General features: G+C 44.4%; 1 protein-coding gene across 1 annotated transcript in view; it reads left to right on the top strand.

Moving 5' to 3' along the window:
• ehbp1 (EH domain binding protein 1) overlaps positions 1-27,955 on the top strand; it is a 214,098-nt gene that overhangs the window by 57,529 nt on the left and 128,614 nt on the right. The window contains exons 6-10 of the mRNA XM_083774315.1: positions 4,836-5,017; positions 8,947-9,086; positions 12,594-12,731; positions 13,863-14,187; positions 18,464-18,733. Of these exons, the coding sequence (XP_083630441.1) occupies positions 4,836-5,017; positions 8,947-9,086; positions 12,594-12,731; positions 13,863-14,187; positions 18,464-18,733 (1,055 nt within the window). The remainder of the gene's footprint in view (positions 1-4,835; positions 5,018-8,946; positions 9,087-12,593; positions 12,732-13,862; positions 14,188-18,463; positions 18,734-27,955) is intronic.

The following is a 27,955-nucleotide window of genomic DNA, read 5'->3' as shown; positions in this document are numbered from 1 at the left end:
TAGAGCATTTGATGTGGTCAAACTAGCAATATCTTCTGAAGCATCTTCCATAAAATCTGTAATTGTCGATTATCGCATATGAAAGCAAAGGTTAAAGCCTCAATCTGTGATGAATTTTATCTGGTTGACAGCTAGGACAATATTACTAAAACATTATCATTTTACATTGTGTTGATTGTTTAGGAATCAGCGAGCGCTAGTGTGTGGGGCGGCTCCTTTCATGCCGTCTCACAGATTTCACATTTAGGACTTGGTCGTGCAAACATTTTCAGTCGTGAGATTTTATTTTGCTTTAATCCATGTGTCCTTGTCGACCGTTCGGCACAGTGATGGCGCTTAGTTGGCGGTAATGGTATCGCACTACTTGATACCTATCGAAATTGACGTCCGATAGTGTATTGAAATTACAAGCTTTATCGCGTTATTTCATTTCTCCCGCCGGCATGACATCCAACTTGCTTACTTTTTTGTTATTCTAACTACATGAAGCCTACTGTACTGTCAAGGCCTTGTTCACTGTGGCAGATTCCATGCCTACTGTCAAGGCCTTGTTCACTGTGGCAGATTTCATCCCAAATCTGATGTTGTATCCAGATGGATGTCAGATTGGTTTCCATGCAGTCTGAACAAGGTGCTTTTGGAATTTGATTCAAATCTGATTCACAAAATCATGTGGTTTTGTGTTGTGCTTAAGTACATTATATAGGGGTTACTGTAAGCGGTTACAAGCTGACATATACAACAAAAGGGAACTATAAACATCCAATAATCAATCAGCGCATCAGATGAATCACGCACAAACCAAATCCAAAGATAATGGAAGTAAAATAATTCAACACCACAATAAAAAATAAAGTAACAAAAATAATCCCTTAAGCACATCATTTAATCAGTTCCCTTGTCAAGAGAGAAGAGTAGAGGTCACCATATTTTCTCAAACTCTTTAAGCTTTAAGCCCAGCTCGATATCGTCCAAGTCAAGAGCACGTCAGTTCTGTCAACAACAGCATGGTCATAGTAGCATGCCGTATTGATTGCCACGAGGGTCGGACGCTTCATTCAAACTTTCCTCCAGGGAATGCTATAGGGGCTTTTAGCCTTAGGGCCCTATTTAGATCTATGGTACAAGGTGGGAGTCTAATGCTGCATGGTGCAATTGTCTCCAGTTTCGCTAATTTGACGGTGAATAATCGGGGGTGGTTGTATTGTTCATGGTTTTGTTTTGGGTCTGTGACATATGCACATATGGACTGGACCTCAAGAAAGTGTCAATGTATTAACCCATTCTGACCTGAGATCAGATTCATACGAGGTTTCCGCCGGACACACACTGGTCTGATGAACCCATTCTGACCTGAGATCAGATTCTATAAATGTCAGTCGTTCTTCGATTTTTCAAAAATAGCAGACCTACAAGCTCGTATCGCGCCACTCGGTGGCACGATATGAGCTTGTAGATCTGCTATTTTTAAATAGCTAAAGCATAACATGATGCTAACACCAAAATGGATGCCCGGTCAGAATGGGTTAACCCCAGCAACGACAGGCTGGCTGATCATTGAACATCAGCACTAATCACTTGCAGCTTGTAGACCTGAGGTGTAGTAAAGCGATCCGTGGTGGTCCCTGACGTAGGCCAGTGGCTTACCGATTCACAGTGGAGATGGTTTTGTTCAGAGTGTAGAGCTGATGTAGGGACATCACAAACACTGACCTGGGGTCTGATACAAAGGACAAGTCAACACGGTATGATCCTGAATATAACTCTAGAGTACAAACCGTAGACTGTGAAGGATGAAGGGAGCCCCGTTGCTTTCTATACAGCCCCGTTTTGAAGCCACTTTTTCTGCAAATTCTAATCCGCTATCTTTGAACTTCCGGTCCCGAGAAGAAAACCGGAAACAACTGCTATTGGCTGCAACAGCAGTGAGGGCGGGTCTTCACTCTGTAGTAGAACCAGTAAAAGCCCTAGAAGCATAATTTATTTTAAAATGAATGGGACCATAATTTACTAAACACATATTATGATGGAAAAAAATTAACTATTGATTGAAATTTGAAACAAAGTATTCATGAAAATGTTTACTAAGGTGATAAAACCAAGTGTAAAGAGTGCCAAAACCTTGTTCACTTGTATTGAGAGTAGATTCTTGTGGAGCCTGCAGAAGGTGAAATAGCAACATCTGCTGGGCAATTCATAGGAACTGCATGCTGATAATTACTTCCTATTTAGCCTCAAATCCATCGGAGCTTCCTCGCTGCCGTAGCTGTTAAATGTACTCAGAGTAATAGTTGTAAACTACTTGGAGTTACAAAGGAGGGATACATTGATACTGAGGATTTTACTGACGTACTATACAGAGGCGGGGGCAGCTTTATTTGGGGTTGACGCCTTCTTAGTAGTGGTTCATTCAGATACGTTTTAGTCTCAACCTCATCTGCTGGACACTCATTGTGTTTGCCTGGCCAGGTTTCTCACTGTATTAACAGCAGCGCCAACAGTTTGCACTGATAATAACTGTGTGTGTGTGTGTGTGCGTGTGTGCGTGCATGTGTGAAAACCCCATGGTCCTCAGTGATAAGGCTGAGATTGAGTCTGCACCAGAAAAATGGAGAACGAGAGCCTGTGTGTGTGTGTGTGTGTGTGTGTGTGTGTGTGTGTGTGTGTGTGTGTGTGTGTGTGTGTGTGTGTGTGTGTGTGTGTGTGTGTGTCTGTGAGTGATTATAGGGAGAGAAGACATCAGGTAGCGATGGCGATGTAAAGAGCCCATATCATCTCATCTCCCATGCATGCACACCTGTGTGTGTGTGTGTGTATTGTGAAGGGAGCTCGTCAGCTAGAGCTTTGTGAGCTTTTGTGCTTTAGAGCCTGGATCCTAAGGGCTCAATACACAGCAAAAGTATAATAATAAGTACAAGTGTGTGTAGCACTTTCCCTAGCCTCGACAACCTCGCAGGCGTATGCAAAGGCTAAATTCTGTAAATTAGATGGCAATATATTTTGTACTGTAGACATAGCATTCTATAGTTATAGTTTTATACTTTATACGTTTTATACTTATACTGATATTCTACTGCTAGACGGATGTTAAATCTTCCACTAGTTAGGTGGAAAATTGATGACTTTTTATGTATTTGATGTATGTATTTGATGCATTACTGTATGTGTTGTTCTTGCTTACTGTAAGTCGCTCTGGATTAACCCATTCTGAACGGGCACCCATTTTGGTGTCGGCATCATGTTATGCTTTAGCTATTCAAAAATAGCAGATCTACAAGCTCATATCGCGCCACCGAGTGGCGCGATACGAGCTTGTAGGTCTGCTATTTTTTGAAAAACCGAAGAACGACTGACATTTTTTAGAATCTGATCTCAGGTCAGAATGGGTTCATCAGACCCAGTGTTTGTCCGGCGGAAACCTCGTATGAATCTGATCTCAGGTCAGAATGGGTTAAGAGTGTCTGCTAAATGCCTGAATTGTAAATGTGTGTAAAGAGAGAGGGGATAAACTTCACTACTGTAGCTGCAACTACTGATTGTTCTACCCATAATCCTTCATGGGCCTTGAAGCGACATTTTGAGTGAATGAAGTCAACGGACCAACCCAGTGCATCGGTTTGTTTATCTTCAGGAAAATGAGGATGTTCAGGTGAAGAAAAGACAAATATTACAGTAGCAACAATAGAGACAATCTCCTATTCACTGTCAGCATGGTGCATTCACCTTGTGTTGGGCAGCCACCCTAAAAAGGTCTCCAACCGCTTAGTTTACAGACGAGGCTTGTGGGCAGTGCTGTTTCTCATACACACACACACACACACACACACACACGTAATTCTCCTATGAGCATTTGTACATGCACACACACTGTGCCATGTCACTGATTCTCTTATCACTGGTCTGTGGCATGTTTCCCAATTCCAATTTGACTGCTAGCCCCCGAAGCACTGCTCTGGTGTGGTGTGTGTGTGTGTGTGTGTGCGTGAGTGTGTGTGTGTGTGTGTGTGCAGTGTGGACTGTGATGGGAAATTTCTCATGGATCTGACATAGGAATTTATGAGGGACCAAATGATCTCATGTTTTTTCTGTTAGATAACCTTCTTGAATATCTGCTCTCTAGCAAGGAAAACGGTAAAAAAATAAAAATCACACCATGTGTGAACTGAGTGGTGCAACTATACTCTATGTAGCAAGATGTAGCACCTTAGCTTAGCTATATTCAAATGTTCTGCAATTTGAAAATAGCCGTGAGGCAATGGGGCACGCCGCAGCAGTGGCTCAGGAGGTTGGAGGGACCAGTTGGGAAACTGAAGGTTTCCCTGGGTTAGTGTTGAAGTGACACTGCAGGTCCAGTTGGGAAACTGAAGGTTTCCCTGGGTTAGTGTTGAAGTGACACTGAAGTTTTCCCTGGGTTAGTGTTGAAGTGACACTGAAGTTTTCCCTGGGTTAGTGTTGAAGTGACACTGAAGTTTTCCCTGGGTTAGTGTTGAAGTGGGAAGTGACACTGCTCCCGATGAGCAGGTCTCGCATCATTTCCCTCTGCTGCCGGTGTGTGAATAGGTGAATGTAATGCACATTGTAAAGCGCTTTGGATAAAGGTGCTATATAAATTCAGCATTTATCAGTTGTAGATCTGCAAAATTTGACAAATCTTCCCTTACGGGGGTCCCTGGCACAAAGTATTTTCAAGTTGGGGGTCTTCTGAAGACAAATCCATATCAATTTGGGGGTCCTTGTTTGCGAACCACTAGTCTAAAGCAGAATACTACCAAAACCTAGTATGATTAATTGTTAACCTCTCCCTCTCTCTCGTCCATCTCCCTCCCTCCATCCAGGAGTCTCCGTCAGGTCGCAGGAAGGCCCTGGCCACCAGCAGCATCAACATGAAGCAGTATGCCAGCCCCATGCCCACGCAGACGGACGTCAAGCTCAAGTTTAAGCCTCTGTCCAAGAAGGTGGTTTCGGCCACCCTGCAGTTCTCTCTGTCCTGCATCTTCCTCAGGGAGGGCAAGGCCACGTAAGTCTACATCTGTCTGCTCTGTATGTATCTTTATAAGGTCTGCAACTATCAATTCCTGTCTATTGTATTGCTTACTTTTTCAATGAATTTGAATAATCAAGAATGGATTCATTGTAATGAAGGGAGACCACTCCCAGCCGCGTGAATCTAGTTTGCGTCCGAGCATAGGCATGGTAACGCCCCGCCTGCCTCTGATTGGCCGACACTGCCCGTCTTGACTGTCCTCCGAGATGGATACAGCTATGCTGGATAGTCTGATGCGAGGTTACTCCGTGGAGGGAAATAATACAATGACGCTGTACGGTTTGATACAAGAGAACTGTCTAACTTGTACGTTTTATTTTTGTAGAAGAGGCAAACTAATGTTGTTTATGCCGTTTGCTTTGGTGGAATTTATTGATTGAACACACGTGTACGTTGTACTATGATTTGATTTGGGTGTGTACTTCTAAATAAAGTGTTAGTGTTGATTATCGTGTATTAATCCAATTATTGTAAACTAATTATACTAAAAAGGATAATGGTGAAGGGAAAAGAGACCTTTTTACAGTACAATGTAACGCTTTATTTAGAACACACCCAAATCAAATCATATTACGGCATACGTGTTCAATCAATTATTGCGTCAAAGCAAATGGCATAAACAATAATATGTTTATTTCAAGTTAGTTTCAAGGCTGCATTCTCGCATTCTGTCGCGCGTGCCAAGCTGTCATTTTCTTGTATTATTTCCCACCACGGACTAACCTCGTATCTTGGAAGCACAGTCAAGACGAAGACGGGCAGTGTCGGTGGGCCAATCAGAGGCAGGCGGGGCGTTACCATGCCCAGACCATGCCTATGCTCCGACGCAAACTAGATTCACGCCTCCCAGCCACGTTCTTGCACTACAGTGAATGGGATCAGTCATTTAGTTAGTAAAATGGTGCCAGGAAGTTGCATTACACATTACCAAGACAGAAATGTACAGTATTTATCCATTATTTAGTGAGATTTATGATCTATTACAAAACATATTGTTTTTAATGGAGTACACAGTTTGCTGGGTGTGACATTGCCTTCCTTTGAAAATAACTGCAGCTAATCTCTGGAAAGTTGTCTTTGTTCAACTGATCTTTGTTCCTCAGTCAGACAGTCAGACAGCATTGGTTATTATTCCTTTGATCGTAACCATTTCCATTTACGCAAACGACAACACACACACACACACACACACACACACACACACACACACACACACACACACACACAGACACACACACACACACACACACACACACACACACACACACACACACACACACACACACACACACACACACACACACACTCGCACACACACACACACACACACACACACACACTCGCTGAGACATACAGAGTACAGACAATGTTTTTTGGCCATTCCCATACATTCTCCTTTGATGGTAACAACTTTCTTTTACACACTGGGCAAACACACACACACACACACACACAGTCACATGCAGAGCGTTGGACAAGTCCAGGCCTTTGTTGTGTCGAGGGCTGCGGGTCGATGGCGCGCAACCCCTGTTAACCCTTGAGGGAATGATGTCTGCCACACACAAACAAATTCCATCACATCATCTCAAATGAACCTCGCGCACGCACGCACACGCGCTAAACACAAAGAACAGAGGGAAGAGAATAGTTATCATGAGGGAGGAATGGAAGGATGTAGTGGGGGTGGAAGTAATAGAGTGAGTGACAGGAAAGGCACGAGACAGAATACAACATCAAAGTTGAGCAATAATGAAAAGTTGGATATATAGGATGGATGGACTACTGTAGCTAGTTGGAGGGAGGCTGGGTGGATGAATGGATGACATTTGGCTTGACGTTGAACAGGCAAATGGAGAATGGATGATAGGTGGATGAAGAGACATTGGATGGATTATATGGATGGTTTAATGTAGAACAGTGGTTTTCAACCCTTTTAATATCAACGTCCATTATTTATTGGGCATTTCAGCCACGGACCACCATTTGATGAGATTTAGCCTCTCACACCCAATTCATATTTTGTTGTCATTGGATAAGACTTTGTCCACAATTCCATGCTGTATTGATGGGGTACCATAGGAGAGACAACAAGCAAACGTTGGCCCAGGCCGTAGCGTAACGGTCTGGGCACCGGACTGGTGATCCAGTCGCGGTGTGCCGCAGGTTCGACTCCCGGACCCGACACGGCCTTTACCGCATGTCATCCCCCCATCTCTCTCCCGTTTCCTGTCAGCCTACTTTCTATCCCTTAAAAAATCAATAAAGGCGTAAGCCACAAAAAAAAATCTAAAAAAAAAAAAAAAACAAAAAAAAACAAGCAAACGTTGATCAAAATAACAAATATTCCACATTCTCTAATTGTGTGTTTCCCGGAACCACTGGTTGAAATCCACTGATGTAGAATGAATGAATACATTTTGCCTGCTGTTGGGTCAAAATGGATAATAATAATCTACAAGCTCACAACAGATCTGCTGCTGCTGTAGATCTGCCGTTTAACAATCTTATAACATTCTACAGTCTATAAGATACACATTTAATTTGATATGTTATTAATGTAGTGTAGGCTATATCATTTAAAATTGGCAGCACTGAGGACGTGGACCAAGATTTGAAAACGACTGGAATCGCAGTGGCATGATGGAACAGAATGCATCTATGAAAGAATTGTCCGATATGGCAGAAGGAGGGGAGCCTTGAGGAAAGGGAGGTGGAGAGAACAGGACAGACAGATAAATAGGTGGATGGGGTGGCTGTGTTAATCCCTGGGTGTGATGTGTAGCCATGGGCAGGGGTGTGTGTGTGTGTGTGTGTGTGTGTGTGTGTGTGTGTGTGTGTGTGTGTGTGTGTGTGTTTCTTTTTTTTGTAAATATATATATTTTTTTTGTATAAATGAAAAAACATATGTGACAAATAAAACAAATAAGACAAATAAAACAAAGACAGACAGTACAAGACAGTAAAAGTAATTAGTAAACTAGTTTTGAAAGTACTAGTGAACATAGTAAGAAGAAATAATAATAATAATAATAATAAAATAAAATAAAATAAAATAAACAGCATTTTCCATCAGGGTATGGTATCTAGGTTACATACATTGTATCCATCTTTCAGTTTAGATAGTAAATTGCTCTATATCCAACTGTCTACTTACTGAGGGCCTCCAACCAGAGGTCGCCCAATGTCAGGTTTGGTGTGAGGTATCAGATTGTACAAGGGAATATGGGTTTAAGTGAAAGGTATACTTTCTACAAACTCTATGAAAGGGGTCCAAGTCATAATGTATCTATCTTTAGAACCACTACGGTTGTACCTTAGTTTCTCTAGGGGAATCATGGAGAGAACCTCTTTGACCCACTGTTTGAACGAGGGAGGTTTCCTCGACTTCCATTGTCGAAGTATCAATCTACGAGCCAATAGCGTTGTGAATGCCACAGCGTTTGCCTGAAGAGCCGTTCCTCGATTGGAGACACCCCAAAAACAGCAATCACCGGGCAGGGGTCCACCGTTCCACCACATACATAAGACACCGCCTCGAAAAATTTCTCCCAAAACCTGACTAATGATTGGCATGACCAAAACATATGACCCAGCGTGGCAGGCTTGTGCTGGCATCTCGGACAGCCAGCATGTGTGTGTGTGTTTCTAATGTTCATTCATTCATTCTTTCACTCCACAATATATCAATGTATCCTTTGTCATGGCTTTCTATCTCTAACTAATGCGCCGTGTCCATTTTTGCATTTGTCTTTGCATTACACTGTAAAAAAAAAAAAAAAAGTGTACACACAAAATGTGAACGGAACTGATCCAGGTAAATGATTCTGAACACACATGACGTGTGTGTGTGTGTGTGTGTGTGTGTGTGTGTGTGTGTGTGTGTGTGTGTGTGCGCGTCTCAGCGATGAGGACATGCAGAGCCTCGCCAGCCTGATGAGCATGAAGCAGGCGGACATCGGGAACCTGGACGACTTTGAGGAGGAGAACGATGAAGAGGAGGAGAACAGGGTCAACCAGGAAGAGAAGGCAGCTAAGATCACAGGTGAAACGCCCTTTTGGAATAGAAGGTCATCACTTGTCATTCTTAAGCTTACAAGGCAGGTGAAGCGAGTAGTTCTGTACTGTACCTACAGTGTGTGGTGGGTGTGTACTAACCACTTGAACCCTTGCAGCCATATTTGTGTGGAAACTGGGAACATGAATCAAAACTTGCCAATCTACAACGTGTGACAACGCGTTGTGGGGTGAGATACTTTGGGCAAAAACATTGGGCGTACAGGGACATTTCTCATATGCGAGACAAGTAAAGAGAATCTTGACCTTGACATAACTGGCTTTGTCACTATTGATGCCCCCAAGTTGACAGTGGCAGAGGAATTATTTAATTCATATTTTACAATACTACTTTTTGCGCGTGCGTGTGTGCGTGCGTATCATTCTTTCACCTAGTGTCCCTATTCTTGAGTTAACAAGAGATTTGGTGTAGAGAGAAACGAGGAGTGGGCCCTGGGGGACCCGGGTCAATTAAGTATTAAGTGGTTAATTTACTGATCTGTGTGATTGATTATTAGAGAGCGTATGATCCTTATTACATTAATTTCCAGTGATAGTGATACAGGTTCATTATCTCCTTGATTCCCATGTTAAGCTGTAAGTTCGATTCAGGCGGCAGTTGTACACAGATGACTACGCAGTACGCACGCACACACACGCACACATGCACACACGCACACACACACACTGTTGGGTTAACGGTGGCTTGCTTCCTCCCATTCAGCCATCCAAAAACAGTTTTCATACTGTGCTCTAATGTATGAATCCCACTTTGTGCCGCTTGGCTTAATTCAGCTCTTCAAAGCAGGCACTTCACATAACGCCTCTTGTGTTCTTTTTTCCTCCTCTGTGTTTCGCTGTTGGGCTCATCTATATGTATATACCTTGTGAATCTCTATGTATGCATTGGGAGCTTACAGCCATGCTCCACTCACCATATGTGTCAGATCATATGCGAGGAAGGTGCTCCAAAGCCCCAGCTCAAGCCATGACAACCACCCCTGACTATTGCTTCCATCCCCTTTGCTGCTATTGACCTAGCCACCCTAGCTATCTCAGTGTGATATACTATGTGCAGTATATATATATATATATATATATATCACACTGTATACACAATACATGGTCTATCATGTGATGTACATGCTTCCTTTCATCCCTTGTACTTACTTTCTATTTGTTGCCCTTGTGTGTGTGATACAGACAGCAGTGATGTAAATAGGTTTTCAATGTAATGAGTCCCGGGATGCAGGGGTGGTCTTTTAGATGAGTTCCAGGGACATTGAGTCCCACTTCAACGACGTTAGGAGTCATATTTTGCCATTTTTTTTACAAATTGCAGCATTTAACTCCCATTTCATTTTATATGGTTATAATGTGGTTATATTCATGGAGAAAACGGAAGAAGAGATGATTATTATAACTAAAGCTAGCAAAATAAACTAGAATTAAAAACGGTACAGTAGTGAATCCCATGGATGCAGAGGTCGTTGTTTTATTGCGTCCCTTAACTGTAAACTGCTTTTTGGGATGCAAAATGCACCCTATTTTAATATCTGAGACAGTACATACTGAATTAACCTGCTAGTCGTGTGTGTGTGTGTGTGTGTGTGTGTGTGTGTGTGTGTGTGTGTGTGAGAGAGATCTCTATTTGGGGGTGTGTTAGGCCTGACTCACACGTGCACAACAGATTGATGTATAGCTGATGCATGAGACTTGTTTACTGATGCAAGCTCACAATTAATTTCCAATGGGAGTCACATGGTTTGACACAACATTTTTGTTGTATGGGGGGGAGGGGGGCAGTCGAAACACAGCCGAAAGCCGTACAACAGAAATGTTGTGTCAAACCATGTGACTTCCATTGGAAATGCATTGGGGCAAGATGTAAACAAACCCTTTGTTTACATCTAGCATCCAACAATGTTGTATGCTAGATCGAAAGGTGTGAGTGAGGCCTTATGTTGCTGTGCTCACTCCTACTCTACCTTCCTCCCTTCCTGTGTGGCCCTGTCGTTTACAGATATTACAGATATTGTAAACCAGTTGAATGCCCTCAGCTGCTTACATGATGATGATGATGATGATGCTGTCGTAAGGCGAGCACGCAAGGCGTGCGCTAAGCCTGCCGCTTCCTCCCAAGGTTTCCTTTTCACCTTTCTTCCGTCGCTCCTTCCTTTTCAACGACACTTCGTTGTCTCTCGTTGTGTGGTCTCATTTCATCCCTTCAGCCATCTCCCCTTTCTCCCTTTTCTGTTTTTAACTTTAAATTAAAGTTTTTAACTTTAATTTAAATTTCTTAGCCGGCTTTTTCCACATTAAATTCTTTCAGTCTTTCTCACTTTCATTTAAAATGTCTGTCTGTCTCTCTCTGACTTTCTCTGGTTTCTCTACCTCTCAACCCCCCCCCCCCCCCCTCTCTCTCTCTCTGTCTCTCTCTCTCTCTCTCTCTCTCTGTCAGAGACATTGGTGTTGTGATTGTGTTGTGGTCTTGGTCATACAGTACAGTAATCCCAGTACATGGTGGTGATGTAATAGTTGTACACGTTGGGTTGGGCTGTCATCCTGTCTCACTTCCTTATGTCCCCGTTTTACTCTTCCCAATTCTGCCCCCAAATTTTGTTCTTCTGCAGTTGGTAGTGAACCAGTCCAGGAAATGGCTGTCAGTTTGAATAAATGAAATTAATAAAGTCATTTAAATGCACGCATGCATGCCCGCACACACACAATCGCATACTCACCCTATGGCTTGCATTAAGGCCTTGTATGGATAATGAATGTGTCATTTTAAGAGGCCAAGATAAATGTCACAGCTCTTATCACTTAAAACCACTTCACATAGCTCCTCCTCAAATGCCCACACACACACACACGCACACACACACACACACTGCCCAGTGCTCACTGCCTGCGCACAGATTCTCATGTACTTCTCACAGCAACACTTCTTGGCATTCTCTTCGACACACACACAAAAACACGTCTCATTCTTTTTGAAGTCACACACATACACACCCTGGCAACGTGTGAGCCGGGTTACAGTAACGAAGCTGAAGATGAAGTGAGTGCATCTTGGACTGGCCTGCTAGGATCGCCATAGCAACTCCCTCGCTGTCTCCAACGGTAACCTCCTGCCCGTTCACCCCACCGCCCCGGCTAAATACATTTTCCCAGAATGCCTCAGTGGGACGCCCAGTTGACTGAGATGGTAGTGGAGCTGATGGTGGTTCGTTGGAACTCAAGCTTTTACAATGTGTGTGGTTCACTCCAACAGGCAGAGCTTTTGATATCGTTTGGTTTATTTCATTTTGTGGATGTTTTCCCTGTTATGTTTTTTTCCTCCCCCTAATCTCTCCATTGTGGCGTTGTAGTTGTGACGGTGGCCATTACCTGGATGTTGATTATTCCCTCTGTAGTTCTTGATTGGTTTTTTGTAACTTTATTCTTGTCCCCCCCCCCCATTTTTGTGTTCCATTTTTGGAACCGTGGTCGACAGAGCTGATCAGTAAGCTGAACTTCCTGGAAGACGAGGATCTGGACATGGACACGCCCCCCGCCATGAGCAACAATCCCTTTGAAGACCCCGATGATGACCCCGACGACCTCAACCCGTTTGGCGACCCCGACGAGGAAGGTACGTTTGACTTTTGATGTTGGCTCAGCTAGTAAGATGAAAGCTCACAGCTTTTAGGATTAAAATGACCTTGTATTGCATTTGTATGTCGAGTGTCTCTAGGAGGGGATGTTTTTATCCAGAGCGTCTCAACGATGCAGCAATAGAAAGAGTTACAAGTATTAAATTGCCAACAATGCAAAGGTGAGAATGTACCATAGTGTAACTGACTCACTATTCAATTGATTTGATTTGTGATCTCAGTGAAGAGACAGTGAGTCGGATAGCAAGTTTTTCATTCAGTACGTAGTGCTGAGCGTGGATCTACTCTGTAAAATCATTACATTAAATTGATTAAATGAAGGTGAAAATACGTGATTGATGATTGACAAATAGCATTGACCCGTCATCAAACCTGTAGCCCTCACCTGATGGGCATGCTTTTTTAAATCTACCTTTTAATCAGAAAGATTGTCTTGTATACGAGCATATCATCTCATTGTGTTCTCTCTCAAGAAAAGGTTGTAAAAGCAACTGTGCTTTGACTTGAATTGAAGCTTTAGCATTGTGTGCTGGACTGTGAAAGATGGAAAATTGTGTTTTATAGGATGTAAAATAAATATATAAACCATTTTAACCCTGCATAATTTGTTCATTATCGGGGTGCAACAGTTAAACAAATGAATACATGTAAATGATAATGCAAAATGATTGATCATTTAATCAAATAATTTGTTAATAATCCCTACTTTGGGCACGCCATTAAAGGTGAAATGCTTCCAAAAGAAAGAAAGAAAATAGTGAAAATAGTATAATAGTGGTTAAGAAAAGAATGGATTGTTTCAGCTCTACTTATTAGTCTCATATACAGTACCCTCTTGTTACCATCAGACCCCTCCTCCGCCCAGGCCATCCTACGTTATTAGTCTCATATACAGTACCCTCTTGTTACCATCAGACCCCTCCTCCTCCCAGGCCATCCTACGTTATTAGTCTCATATACAGTACTCTCTTGTTACCATCAGTCTCCTCCTCCAGGCCATCCTACGTTATTAGTCTCATATACAGTACCCTCTTGTTACCATCAGTCTCCTCCGCCCAGGCCATCCTACGTTATTAGTCTCATATACAGTACCCTCTTGTTACCATCAGACCCCTCCTCCGCCCAGGCCATCCTACGCCAACGGGTCGACGAGGACCCGTACTACGATCACGACTTCTCCAACCCTTTCGGCGACCCCGATGAACCGGAGACCCAAGCGGACGATGTTCCGGGGAACCCCTTCGACGACGCGGACCTGGACCCAGACCCCGATCCTGACCCCGACCCCGACCCTGACCCTGACCCTGACCCAGGACAGAACCAGATTGACCCCGAGCCTCCCAGACCCAGGCAGAGGAAAGGGGTTCGGCCAGTGGACATGAGCAAATACCTGTACGCCGACACCTCCCGCAATGAAGAGGAAGAACTGGATGAGTGAGTAATGAGGGAGGAAGGGCCCTATTAGAAATGTTCTATTTTCTCGCAAAATAGATAGAATGCATGACACACGTAAAAGCCTGTGTAACACGTTTGGATTGTATAAGGGAGAGAAACCAGACACTGCAATAACGCTGACTGGTTAAGAACGTCCATGTTATGGTGCATCTAAGATGTACAGGCTTGTTACACTTATGGACACCATCAATGGTATTGCTGGATCAGCCAAAAGCCAAATCCATGATTTACATAATGCAATGTGAACTTGTAGTCGTCACCCAAAACAATGGACCTGAACCCAAGATGGACCCGTGTATATTTGATCCGATTCCGAGCCGTTCCGAGATTTCTTTCAAATGCCGCCACAGAGCCCGAGTGGACCTGTGACAATTTAGTCCGATCCGTAGACGTTCCGACTTTCTTTCTTTTCTTATGGACCCAATTTTTTCCCGAGATCCGATTTATTTCCAAGATTTTAAAGACCCGACGAGGAATCCATGATTGTATTCCGCTGTTTTCAAATCAGATCTTGTGGCTTGCCTTTGCGGTACGTTATGCATGCATTGCGTAGCTCAACTTGCACAAGTTAAACAGCACTTCATTGCGTTTTTTTCTTTCACCAGTGCAGCGCATCGCAGGTGCCCACACAGTCACACAGTAGCACGGGTCTTCTCATATATTCACTCTGGCATTACACATAATGATAGACAGACCCAAGTTCAGAGGTAATACAGCCTCAAGGGTTCATGTGGTTAACCCATTCTGACCGGGCACCCATTTTGGTGTCAGCATCATGTTATGCTTTAGCTATTTAAAAATAGCAGATCTACAAGCTCATATCGCGCCACCGAGTGGCGCGATACGAGCTTGTAGGTCTGCTATTTTTGAAAAATCGAAGAACGACTGACATTTTTAGAATCTGATCTCAGGTCAGAATGGGTTAAATTAACATTTGGATCTGACTGTGTACTCTCTCATCTTCCTCTACTCTTCCTCCTGGTCTGAGTCCCCTCCCCCAGCAGAGTGACGAGGCAGCTCTTTCAACACAAACAAGGAGGCTGTTGTTTCACTGCATTCCTTCACCTTGTCTACCCTCCTGCCTTCCCTTCTCTTCACTCCTTCACTCTCGCATTCCCTCAATCCAACCGTTCCCGTCTTCCTTCAATCCCTTCTTTCTTTCCGCCTTCCACTTTTATATTTGCTTGCCATCTGTTCTCCTTCTCTTCCTCTCTGTTTCTCTTTCCCTCATTATGTTGTTCCTTCTCTCTATCTATCCTCCCTTCCCTCCCTCCCTCCCTCCCTCCCTCCCTCCTTTGTTGTTTCCTTTCTTCCAACCTTCTCTCACTCAGCACCACTCCTCTACCAAGAGTTAACTGATCCTGGATGCTGCTGGTTTGAGGATACATCTAGGGTCCAATCTCCCACATTCTAGAGCTTGTAGACATTGAGGGTCAGTCCTGGTTCAACCAGTTTACAAGACGTCCAGACAAAATCAAATAAAGAAATCTGGTGTGTGTGTGAGACCATTTAAAAAAATATTAAGCAAATCAAATAAGTCTCTAGGTCGTCCTCAGACGAGCCCTCCATCATCGTTTCCAGTCAGCCCGGTTCTCCATACATCTGGCCAGTTCGTTGGTACTTTGCACTCCTGCATCGCACTTGAGTACATCCACGTATGTTAGCGTGGGACGTCCTTGTGATCGATGCCCGTGTGTTGGTTCCCAGAGCACCAGTTTGCTGGCTGGCAGTTCTTGATGCCTTTGGCAGCGTCCCGCTAGTCTCATTCCCCTGGCTCAAATAACAAACGCAGTCAAATCAGTTCCCAGTCTGTCTAAAGACGATGTCTAACCCAGTGCTTCTCGCATGGTGTGCCGAGGTGTGATAAGTCCAGGTGTGTCTGAGATTTGGTGACGACCATACAAAAAAATCACACTCATTTACAGTGTCGTTGAAGTTAATTCTTTTTTAAATGTTCCTTTTTTATTTTTGTTGAGGCCATTTTGCGTGGATATTAATTCAGGTTTGCCTTGAGATCTTAAAATAACTATTGGGGGCGCTAGCCCCTCCTATGCCCAGCTGAGTGTGTGTATGCGTGTGACTTTTAGCGATGATTTCATTGGCTGAGCAAAGTACATATTGAGGATAAAAAGTGAGGGCAGAAAATGTAAGAAGCAAATTGTGATTGGCTGGAATGAGAAGATGTATGATGCAATTCATTATTATTACTATTATTATTATTATGATGATAAGAGCACCCCTCACTTCGCACGGGTGTGATTTCTATTTCAGGGGGGGATACATTATGATGGCATACAAGTCCCAGTTCTCTTACCCTAACCCCCCCCCCGAGTACTATGCCAATACTGTATATGTAATACAATAATGAATGCCATGATGATAAACATAAAATAAAAAAACAACCCCTTTTGGTGTGCTTTCCTAAGTTTCCTTGGCTCTAACCTGTCGGTAGCACACAGACAGACAAACAGACAGACAAACAGACAGACAAACAGACAGACAAGTTGCTAGTAGGTTCAAGGGGCCAGCCCAGTGTTTTGACTGGGTTCTATTCACTGTGATGGTCTGGTAAAGCCTAATGCCCCCCCCCCCCCCCCCCCATTGATTGGCTAGAGGTCATAAAGACACTGAGTGGTCCTAAACCCATCTGTCAGCGAGGCACGTAGTCAATCAGCATGTCTTGTCTCTCGTAATGTCACTCTCTCTCTCTGTGGGCGTCTTGTCTATGGACTAAACAAAGTGCATAGAAGAAGTCGCCAAGTCTTCTTTAAAACCCTTTTCCCCTACACTCTCTCTCTCTCTCTCTCTCTCTCTCTCTCTCAGTGCAGAGTTTGTTGCATGTTGAGTGAATGTCCTGCGGCAGTTCCCCTCACTTCCATCCCCCAAAACATGCCTGTGTAAAGATAAGGAGATAATATTTGTGTGGCGTGCGCACGTATGTGTGTGTGTGTGCGTGCACGGGAGCGTGTCTGTCAGTAGTCTAACCTGGTCACTCAGGATATGAGGTCAGTAGGGGTTGACCTCAGTGCACCTGTGTCTTGCGTTACCAAACCTGTCTTGTTGTTTTACATTCAAATACACCAATCTCACCAATTAATTCACCCCCGAGCAACCGCATTAACCTTTTTTAATTTTATATTAGAATATAAATGTGTACTGGAAATGTACTGTCTAAATTCTAATGATACACATACTGTATAATGTGAAGCTTCTGATTATTGGTGTGATTAAAATTCTGTTTGACACAATGAAATAAAATGGCGATAGTAGTCCGTGTGGGGCAGACGGCCTGTCACAGACAGATTTGGGAGAGCGGTAGAAGACTCACCCCGGTGCGTGCCCGTTTTTCCTCCCGGAATTTTCCCCAGTGAGGGGGATAACTTTGTAATATGCTATTGGCTGTTTGTATTCTTTTTGGAAAAATATAAAAAGATACTCCTGTGGAAAGGCTATATTATTTTACTTATATTGACCCTATAAACAATTTAGTATTATTTAGTATATGTAAGGTTTTGCCCCCTCAAATGGTACCTCGTCAGATAATCCCCACATATCCTACAATTACTTCTGTGAACAGACTTCACTGTAGTAGCTTTTCATAAATTATATTTGTACTTAGTCTGTTCTGCTGTCATGAAAGTTTATAGTTAGAGAAATTCAAAATCCAGCTGTCCAGCCTCTCCCACCCCTCACTGGGGAAAATTCTGGGAGGAAAACAGAAACGGGGTGAGTCTTCTTGTATTCGGGAGAGCAGCAGCTTTGTTGTTGCGGGGAAAACGGTAAAATGAGACTTTCGTGGTTGTTTTCGTCTCAGATTTAGTCCAGCAGAACGTCAAAGTATAACTATGGGGACAGAAAAGCGACACAAAGTCGGACCCGGAAGTATCTCTGGAGGGGGCGCTCACGTCACGGCTAAAATACTGAAATGCAGCAAGCAAGTTGCAACAATAACCCACTGCTAGTCATTATCAAGTCTTGCACACACATGAATACAGATAGACACATTTCATAGCACGATTCTGCAAATATAACAATGCAGCTGGTAATTATGACTATGTCATCAATTCTTGTTAACCACTTTCAACCTTTCGTCCCTATTTTGTGACTTTGCGTGAAAACACCGAAAACCCCGATCTAGTTTGGCATTGGCTTTGACAACTATTCGTTATATGACAGATGACGGGGACATGCAAGTGGTCAATCCATGGTCTTCTATAAAATCAACCACCTGTAACAAGCGTCTTCCTCTCCTCAGGTCTAATCCATTCTACGAGCCGAGGACCTCCAGCCCAGTGCAGTCCTCGGCAGGCCCCCCCTCCATGGACATCAGCCCCAAGAGGAGAGCTCCGCAGCCCCCCGTCGTTACGGCCCCCAGCCCCTGTCCCAGCCCCGGCCCCCAGGCCTCCAGGCCGCTCGGCTCTGGCCCAGACAAGGCGCGGGGGCCACAGCCAGGCGGACCCAGCCCAGTAGCAGCCCTAGTGGGGAGAGAGCTGGCCTCGTCCTCCCCCAAGGTGAGCCACTTTCTGTTATTAGGAACGCCGCCGAGTTCTGGAGCGATCTCTTGCACACGGGTTTGTTTATTGATGGTTGCCATTTTACAGGTTACATTCACTGGTAATGCACACATTTCATCTGCAAAGTGGTTTTCAATACCAAAACAATGAAAAGGGGTCTTGTCTATAGTGTAATCCTGGGTGCTACAGTCCCTCTGCCAACCTGGGGAGTCCAAGCCGCTTCTTTTCACCTGACACAGGGGAGTTGCCCAAGGTAGGAAGTAGCGCATGGAAGGAGCACGTTATTCCAACCAGTTCCTTTCCCCTCCATCAGGCGCCCCGGCTGGCCAGGCGATTTTAGCGACCAGGATTACAGCACTACTTGCAGCACAAGTGATACTTCAAGGCAGCAACACATCACTCTTCCATACAGAGCTGCCAACCTGCACACATTATTTGTGTACCAACCACGCAATTCTAGGCGTATAGACACCTAGAATTGCGTGGTTGGTACACAAAATGTGTGCAGGTTGGTAGCTCTGTTCCATGGGCTATAGACCGTAAGGCTATGAAGCAATATAGAACTGGGCATAACGGGCAACGGATATGGGATCTCTTAAAGGCAATGGCACGTGGATTGGTTTTATTATTGTAACGCCCAAACCATACCTATGCATAATATAACGGGTAACGGAGGTGTTTTAGGGATTTAGACAGGTAACCAAAATACCAACTTTAGTGGGGGAACACCCCTTCCCCACTGCTAAATCCCCAAACAGTGTATTTAGACAGATCGAACGAATGGAGCCCTTAGTTCTGAATGATGGGGTGTCTAGTCTACACAGTAAAACGGTACATAAACAACCACACACACCACTACAGTGTCCCAGCTAAATACACACACACACACACACACACACACACACACACACACACACAACCACACACATGCCTCTGCGCCGCGGCTCATTCTGCGTCTAGTTATAATAAGTGGGTGTCAACTTTATAAAGTGCGCACACGCGGCCCGCCATGCCACGTCGTGCACGCGTGTCCACGTCCAGCCACCCCTTATATTGGCTTTCCCCCCCGCCCGTGAAATCCCATCTCCTGTTCCATTCTGTATGCTCTCCCAGCACAGCACCTCATTTGAATATAGGTATTTGTTTATTGGGGTGTTTTCATATGTTTATTTATTTATTTAAATTAGGTAAATCACAGCTCGCTGTAATTAAATGGCTGACGGTCACACACACTCGCAGGCTGAGACAGACCACTGGCGGAGAATGATTGGCTGGGGTGTTGGGTAGGTGGTGGCGGTGTGTGTGTGTGTGTGTGTGTGTGTGTGTGCATTTGGAGGGGGGCAATGAGTGTATGTGGGGCTTAAACATTGGGGGCTTAACCACAGCAGAGCGATCACATGGGGGGGGTCACACATGCATGCACACACACATGCGCACACACACACACACACACACACCCCCTCTCCTACTGTACAGAGTTACATACACACATACACATGACACACACACACACACACACACACACACACACACACACGTGCGTGCACTTTCCTCCCACCCTGTGCAGGCTGGCTAGCTGTGTGTTTTAGTGTAGCTGGGTGGCGTCACTGGCCGTCTATGTAATTATGGCACAGTGCCTTTATCACCCAGCTGCAGTTGCCTGTGACCGTGGGTGAGGGGGCCTAGACCACTTTAATTACCCAGAGCCAGTGGCCTGTGGTGGGCCACACTTCGCCAAGAGCTGCCCCTGCCTTTGGAGCTCTGGGGCGGCGGGTGGGAGAGAGGTAGGGAGGGAGAGAGGCATGGGGAACGAGAGGAGGGGAGGTGGGTAGAGGGGGAATGAGCAGGGGGGAGGGGAGAATGGTGAGGGAGAGACGAGAGGTGAAAGATGGAAGGCATAAAGTGGTGGAAGAGAGAAAGATTGTTGACAGTGGGGACGTATAGAACCTGCAGTGTTTGTTGATGTACACACTCACAGCCAGTGTGAATAGGTTTTTTCTTTTCATTTTTCTTATTCGCACCATGACACACACGCGCACACACGCACTCGCACATGCACCCCCCCCCCATCGGTGTGTCGGCAGCGAGATGACCTTTGAATGTATGAAGTCAGAGAGGATTAAGAGGGGAAGACGTTCCCACAACGAGGGGCCAGGACGTAACCAACACATCACACTGAATGTGGAGTGGAGATGTGTTTTTGTGTGTTGGCACTGGTCTGTGCAGCATCGACGTGTTTGTCTGTGCACTCGTATGACTATATCTGCGTGCGTGCCTGTGTGTGTGTGTGTGTGTGTGTGTGTGTGTTAATGTATGCATGTGTTTGTGTGTCCTTCTATCTGTGTGTTGCCATCCTTCCTGACTCTGTATGTATTCTGATTCTGAGGCCCTTTTATGCCCAAGGCTCAGCTCACTGAATATGTATTTCAGCAGGTGTAACCCTCCCCCAAAACATAGTTAACCTCTATCTCTCTCATATGAAACATTTGAATGTGTGTGTGTGTCAACACGATTCCCATTTATACCTTTGCAACTTTCCCTGAAGGGTCTTGAGAAATCCCACTCCCCGTCTCGTTGAATGGAATCATGCCCGGGCCGCCCGCGGGAGATTATAGCAGTGTTCCAAATGGATGTGCCACGCTAATTTGGCTTAACTTGGAATAATTTCCACATTTTTATACTTTTCTTCATTCACTAGGAGAAGGAAGGTGCTGTTGAACTTTGCTTCAGGTGTGTAGCCGTAACCTCCTTGTCATTGCATTGAAATGGCCTCTTCAGCAGCAGCCTGTAGCAAATCAGGACATCTATAGGACATATGGCTTGTGCTCACTTAACCCATTCTGAACGGGCACCCATTTTGGTGTCAGCATCATGTTATGCTTTATCTATTGAAAAATAGCAGATCTACAAGCTCATATCGCGCCACCGAGTGGCGCGATACGAGCTTGTAGGTCTGCTATTTTTTGAAAAATCGAAGAACGACTGACATTTTTTAGAATCTGATCTCAGGTCAGAATGGGTTCATCAGACCAGTGTGTCCAGTGGAAACCTCGTTATGAATCTGATCTCAGGTCAGAATGGGTTAACACCACATACATGTGTGTGACACACATGGATTGGATTTACATGAAGCCCTCGCAGGGGCTCAGAGCACTGGACGATTGCCAGTGCAGCTCATCCAATGGCAATTCTTTCAAGACATTAGATGCAGTCATACTGAACCACTGCAGTCAGTGTAACCCACATTACACTTTATTCATTTGTTTGAGTTTGGAGATTGGAGTTGGAAAAAGTACGCGTTTAATGATTTCTGTATCCCTCTTTTCATAAATCATAACTTGCCCCGAGGGAAGGTTTGTTGAATGGTACGGTATGATGTCCTTCGAGAAGAATGCTGCCACGCAGGAATTGAACCACGTCTGTTTGTTGCTGCACTTAACCCATTCTGACCGGGCACCCATTTTGGTGTCGGCATCATGTCGTGCTTTAGCTATTGAAAAATAGCAGATCTACAAGCTCATATCGCGCCACCGAGTGGCGCGATACGAGCTTGTAGGTCTGCTATTTTTTGAAAAATCGAAGAGCGACTGACATTCTTTTAATCTGATCTCGGGTCAGAATGGGTTAATCAGACCAGTGTGTGTCCAGTGGAAACCTCGTTATGAATCTGATCTCACGTCAGAATGGGTTAAAAGAGAACCGGAGCTCACCCTATACAGTACATACAGTATGAGCAGCGGTCAAATACCCCAGGTGTGCATTCATAACCTGGGAGCTGGCCCCATAGTCCGTATGAAAACACTAGGTTTACCAGCCTCTCGTTGGGTGTCGCCTGCCTATACATAACCCCATACGCCATCCTCAAAGGGCACAGAGTGCAAGCTCAGCGTCTGTGAAGGATGCCGGAAAGATGGGAAACATCGCCGGGATTAATTTAAATGAACAGAGGAGGGAAGGGTTCCTGTCGGCCGGGTCGCGAGCTCCGCCCGGGCACCGCTTCAGTCCATCTCTCCCTCGCTGATTTCACTCCTCCCTGCACACTTCCCCTCATTCTTCCGGCTGTCACTGACCCCCCCCCCCCCCCCCCCCAATCCACTGACTTTTTTCCTCTTTTCGCTGTCTTTTGTTCGTAGGCGGCTGGCTCACTCTACACTTAGATGCTCTGATCTTTAGGATTTTCACCAGGTTTCCGCTTCATGAATTATGTGTCTTATTTTCATATAAAGAAAAGTTGGAATGCGTTTTGTGCTGGGGAGAGTTTGAGACGAGCAAGAAGTTTGACATTATCTCCGTATTTACATAAAGGCTTTGAGAAGTGGTGAAACTTCTGGATCTTCAACTGTCAGCTATTAGCTGAAACATCAAGATGCAGGCAAAAGTTGACTTGGGCACACATACTGTACAATATCTTTACATTGGTGCTTTTGATTAATTTTAATGTGTGCGTATTTGCATGTGTATCTTTTAGATAGTGCTGCACTGGAGTATGTGGTACCTTTATTGATGCATATCGTCACTTTTTGTGTTTTTTCGTAAATCAATGCCCTGCTTCTACTTGATCACAAAATTATTGTCAAGTAGCAGATCTGCAAGCTTCGTGGCGCGTTTTGAGCTAGATCTGCTACCTTTGCTACTGTTGAATTTGAATCCTGAAAAGCAACAGTTTTGGACATGTATGTCCAAAACTGTATGTAGGACAGTATGAGGTCTCCACCCGACAAGAGATTATATACTGTAGGGTCGGGTGAGAAGAGAGTGGGCTCTACCTTTCATTATAATTGCTGTATAGACACGCATACAGTACTGTACACCCCCATTGAACCAATACCCTAGCTATGTTTCCTTTCCCATCTCCTGGTAGCACATCACATCTCTTTGAGTCGGTGCCTCTCAAGCTTTTCTGCATCAGGGCTCACTTGACAATCTTGAAAGCATTCGTGGACCACCCATCTGACCAATCTTACAATTTAGGTATTTAGCAGACGCTCTTGATCCAGAGCGACTTACATTTAAGCAAAAACAAAAGCATGGCATACATCACATATATAAAAAGTAGTTATCATGAATCATGTATAAACTAAGAACGTAACAGTGGAGTATCTATGTCAACTATACATACTATACTATATTATATATTATAACACACGTTACCCCTCCCACCCCCCAAAGTTCCCTCTCCAAACGAGCCACAGCCTTGGTATCTTGTACAATTGGCAAAAAGCAATACATACAAATAACACATGAGCACGTTTATTATAATGATCAATCAATTGGGTCAATGGAACCTCTACATAGTCTTAGTTCTTATGTATCATTACAACTTCTTAATATTTATGTGTATATATTTTCATTACACTGACTCTTAGTGTTTTGCCAAATATCTGGGGGCCCACTGGAAATACCCTCTCGGCCCACTGGTTGAGAACCACTGCTTTAAGTTAATCAAAGAAAGGCTCCAAATGCACCAGCGTTTATGAGGGAGGGATGTGAGAGCTTCCACACCAGGGGAGCCAGGGGGCCAGAGGCCTCTCTCCGTTCCCAGCCTTTTGTTTTCACGGCGTGGGCTGGCTCCAAATTGAAATTAGAATAAATTAGCATTATTTAATTGAGTTCGCACAAGGCTGTGATATTTCTTAATTAGCTTGCACCGAGGGTTCGCCCGGGTAGGGGACTGCACAGACACTGCGGAGTTTTGCGGAGGTTGCTGGGATGATACTCTGGGCGTCTTTCTTATATCTTTTTTTCCATAATGTGTGAGAGAACGGGACAGATGTTGCCTGTCCTGTCGTGACCCCTCCTCTGTATTTAAGCGCATCTCGTCTTTCTCTCGCCACCTTGAAGTCTTCCATCCTGTCTTTCAGAATGTGGACCAATGTTTTCCTACTTGGATGTACAGTACCTACTGTAGGTCATGTAAGTAATTAATGGAGCGGTATGTGACGTTTATGCGTGACATTTGAAAGATGCCTACTTTTCCCATTTAATTGTTTAATTGCGGATTACCTACTGTCGTCTGTCGACACTGAAATCTGCAGGATCACCTGCTCAGGACCAACTATAATAATCGGCGATGGGAATCTTGTCAAATTATTGTTTTGCTAAATGTTCAATTTAAACCATGAATACATTTAAACAACCTAGAGGTGAGCATACAGTAGTTAATTAGGTTTGAGAGTGGTTTTGGCATTTTCAGCACCCTCTCTCTGGTGGACAAATGCATTATAGACAGACAGACAGACAGCAATAGTTACGCATCGCTTCGCAGCTCAACTAATAAGCAATGAAAAGTGAGTGAGTTTGACCCCAGGTAATAAATAGGTCTGTCCCTGCTTGAGACCAGGGGCATTGAACACACACACGGTTTCTCTCATTTTGCCCGGCTGGCCCTTCCATAAGCTATGTAATATTAGGAGAATAATCCGTTGGAGGAGTTCGGGGTAAGGCAGTATACTTCTCAATGTCCTTCTCTTCTCCCTGCATGGAACCCCACCCACCCAGTCCCCTCCAACCCCATTTGCTCTCTTTGAGTGGTCTTGTTATTGGATCTGCTGAGAGAGTCGAGACTCAGTTCCTGCTCCGAATACAGCGGAGGTCCAATCACTGGGGTTCCTGTTGTGGTGTGGTGCTGCAGGGCACAGCTGTCACCAGGGGGACGGGGACGGGGGGGGGAGACATGGTCATTAGACATCATCATGGCCCAAATGCGCAAACTTCACCCAACTAACTGGTTGTCTCCACCAGGCGGAAGAGTATGTCTGTCCGTCTCTCCGTCTGTTACCAGCCTATCTCCGGCACCGTTAACCCGGTCGATACCAAACTGTGCACACACACACACTCCCTGAATGCCAATGACGAACCTCTGCCCCAGTTTTTCCACAACGGCCGGTTATAGCGCCACCATGAGGCCGATTTTGGTAAAACACATTTCCTTACATAATTCGTACACATTTTATCCATACATCATGGTCATCTGATCAACACAGATCTGTACGCTTTCCCATTCCATCGCGATTGACTAAGATCGCCTTCCAAAGTTTGCAGGATTGGTCCATTTTAAACAAAATGCCTCAAATCTTGAACACAGCGTGCAATTTCCGTGAAATTATGCATGCACATTCCCACTCCTCGCACTCCCCGAGGCCAAGGAAAAACCTTTGCCCTGCATTTTCCACATCTGCCTGTTATAGTGCCATCATGAGGCCAATCTTTGCTAAACACATTTCTTCATATTACTCGTACAGATTCTGTCCATACATCACACACATTGGTATGCATTACCTCTATAGTCATGTGTTCAACACAGATCTGTTAAATTTTTCATATATTACTCATACACATTTTGTCCAAACATCACAAATGAGCATTTGTGCCTGTCACAGACATGCGCAGAGCAAGTTCAGTCAGTTAACCTCAGTGCAGTTGCAGCCGACGGTTAATTGGGCCGCCTCAGCATCACGCTCTCATCCAGTCATCCACATGATTCACTCAGCCAATCACACACTCACTCCATCTTCATACCGGCTATACTTTAACTGGAAGGTTTGCATTTCTCCTCCTGCTTGCTTGCTGGCTGCAGCTGTATACAAACCTGCTGCTCACCCGCCTCCACCCCAGCTACCACCTGTTGTTTTGGATCTACTGTTTAGCTACGGGGGATTCGGAGTCCCTATGGCTGGGACTGATGCGCTTGATCTGAGTACCTAAAATGCAGATCCAATTCATCGCCAAACCATAATAAACATATTGCTCATTTATATTCTATAATATAATATCTATTCCATCCATTCTTGAGTTGTCCTGATTGAAACGTTATTACTTTGGTGGAGCTTGTTTTGTTTTCCTGGGCTACTGATCCTGTTTCAAAGGCTGATAACATTTAAGGCAATGGGTAGATTGGTAATGGGTTATTTTCTATAAAGAGTTCTGCTTGGATTTTATTTTAGACGAGGCACGTGTGGCATCAGAGAAAGGGCCTTAATCACCACTTCTGTCGCTTGACAGAAGCTGTTTATCTTCAATATATTGTTTAGGAAAAGGTTTTTATTGATATTGGTATGAAGAACACTATGGCTCTGAGCCTTGAACTTTATGGGCCTTTTATTATATTTATGGATATTATGGGCTGCTTCTCATTTTGAAAATGTGTTCTACTGTTAAAGTATGCTTGTTTTAAGTTACTCTAGATAAAGTCAGCTACTGCGTGCTTAAGGATAAATTTGGTAAATAAGGGTAAATCTTTCCATGACTACTTTCTCAACTTGTCTTTAGGAATGTCTGACACTACTTATATGCAAGGGTTTTGCGGAGCAGGAAGAAGAGGTGCTGGTGGTACACTGTAATTATTTATCAAATTGAACAACAAATTACACTTGCAGCTAAATAAATGTGTATTTTATGAATCGGTTGACAATTTAATTCTGGCCTGAGATGCCATAAATAGACGAGCTTTTGTATCTATGTCTTGTCTGTGTAGTGTGTGTGTGTGTGTGTGTGTGTGTGTGTGTGTGTGTGTGTGTGTGTGTGTGTGTGTGTGTGTGTGTGTGTGTGTGTGTGTGTGTGTGTGTGTGTGTGTGTGTGTGTGTGTGTGTGTGTGTGTGTGTGTGTGTGTGTGTGCTGGGCATGCACCTGCTCGTTAGCATGTGCAGAGGGATATGTTTTGATCCTGTTATTGTAATGCGGCTATCATTTATTCTCCTTCGCCACTGCTGGGTGCGTTGTCGAGTTCACCACGACTTAAGCATTGCAAAGAGCTCTGTCTCTCTCTTTCTCTTTCTCTCTCCAACACTGTTTCTCTCTCTCTCTCTCTCTCTCTCTCTCTCTCTCTCTCTCTCTCTCTCTCTATGCTTCCTCCTAAATACCCACATCGTACCGGTGTAAAAGGGCCCTCCGCATTGCACAGCTTGTAATCTGCCTGTGGTAAGTCCTCCCTTGGTTTTATCAGCCAAGGATTACCTCACAAGCTCACAGAGAGAAGGAGAGAGGGAGAAGTAAAGGCAGACAGACAGAGAGAGACAGAGGGATGGTCAGAGAAAGAGAGAGTAAGAGAGAGGACAATCAAAAAAGCAAGCCACATGAGAGTTAGGCAGAGAGAGAGAGAGAGAGAGAGAGAACGAGGGAGGCAGAGAGAATTGGGAAAACAAGTCAAACAGAAAATGATGAAGATTGACCAAAATGAAAACAGATGAGTGTGTAATCTGCTCCCCAGAGAGAGAGAGAGAGAGAGAGAGAGACCT

This window comes from Protomyctophum parallelum, assembly GCF_964188405.1.
Source record: "Protomyctophum parallelum genome assembly, chromosome: 10".
In the NCBI taxonomy this organism is placed as follows: Eukaryota; Metazoa; Chordata; class Actinopteri; order Myctophiformes; family Myctophidae; genus Protomyctophum; species Protomyctophum parallelum.
The sequence above is the reverse complement of the archived record's forward strand: the minus strand, read 5'-3'. Positions and strand labels throughout refer to the sequence as shown.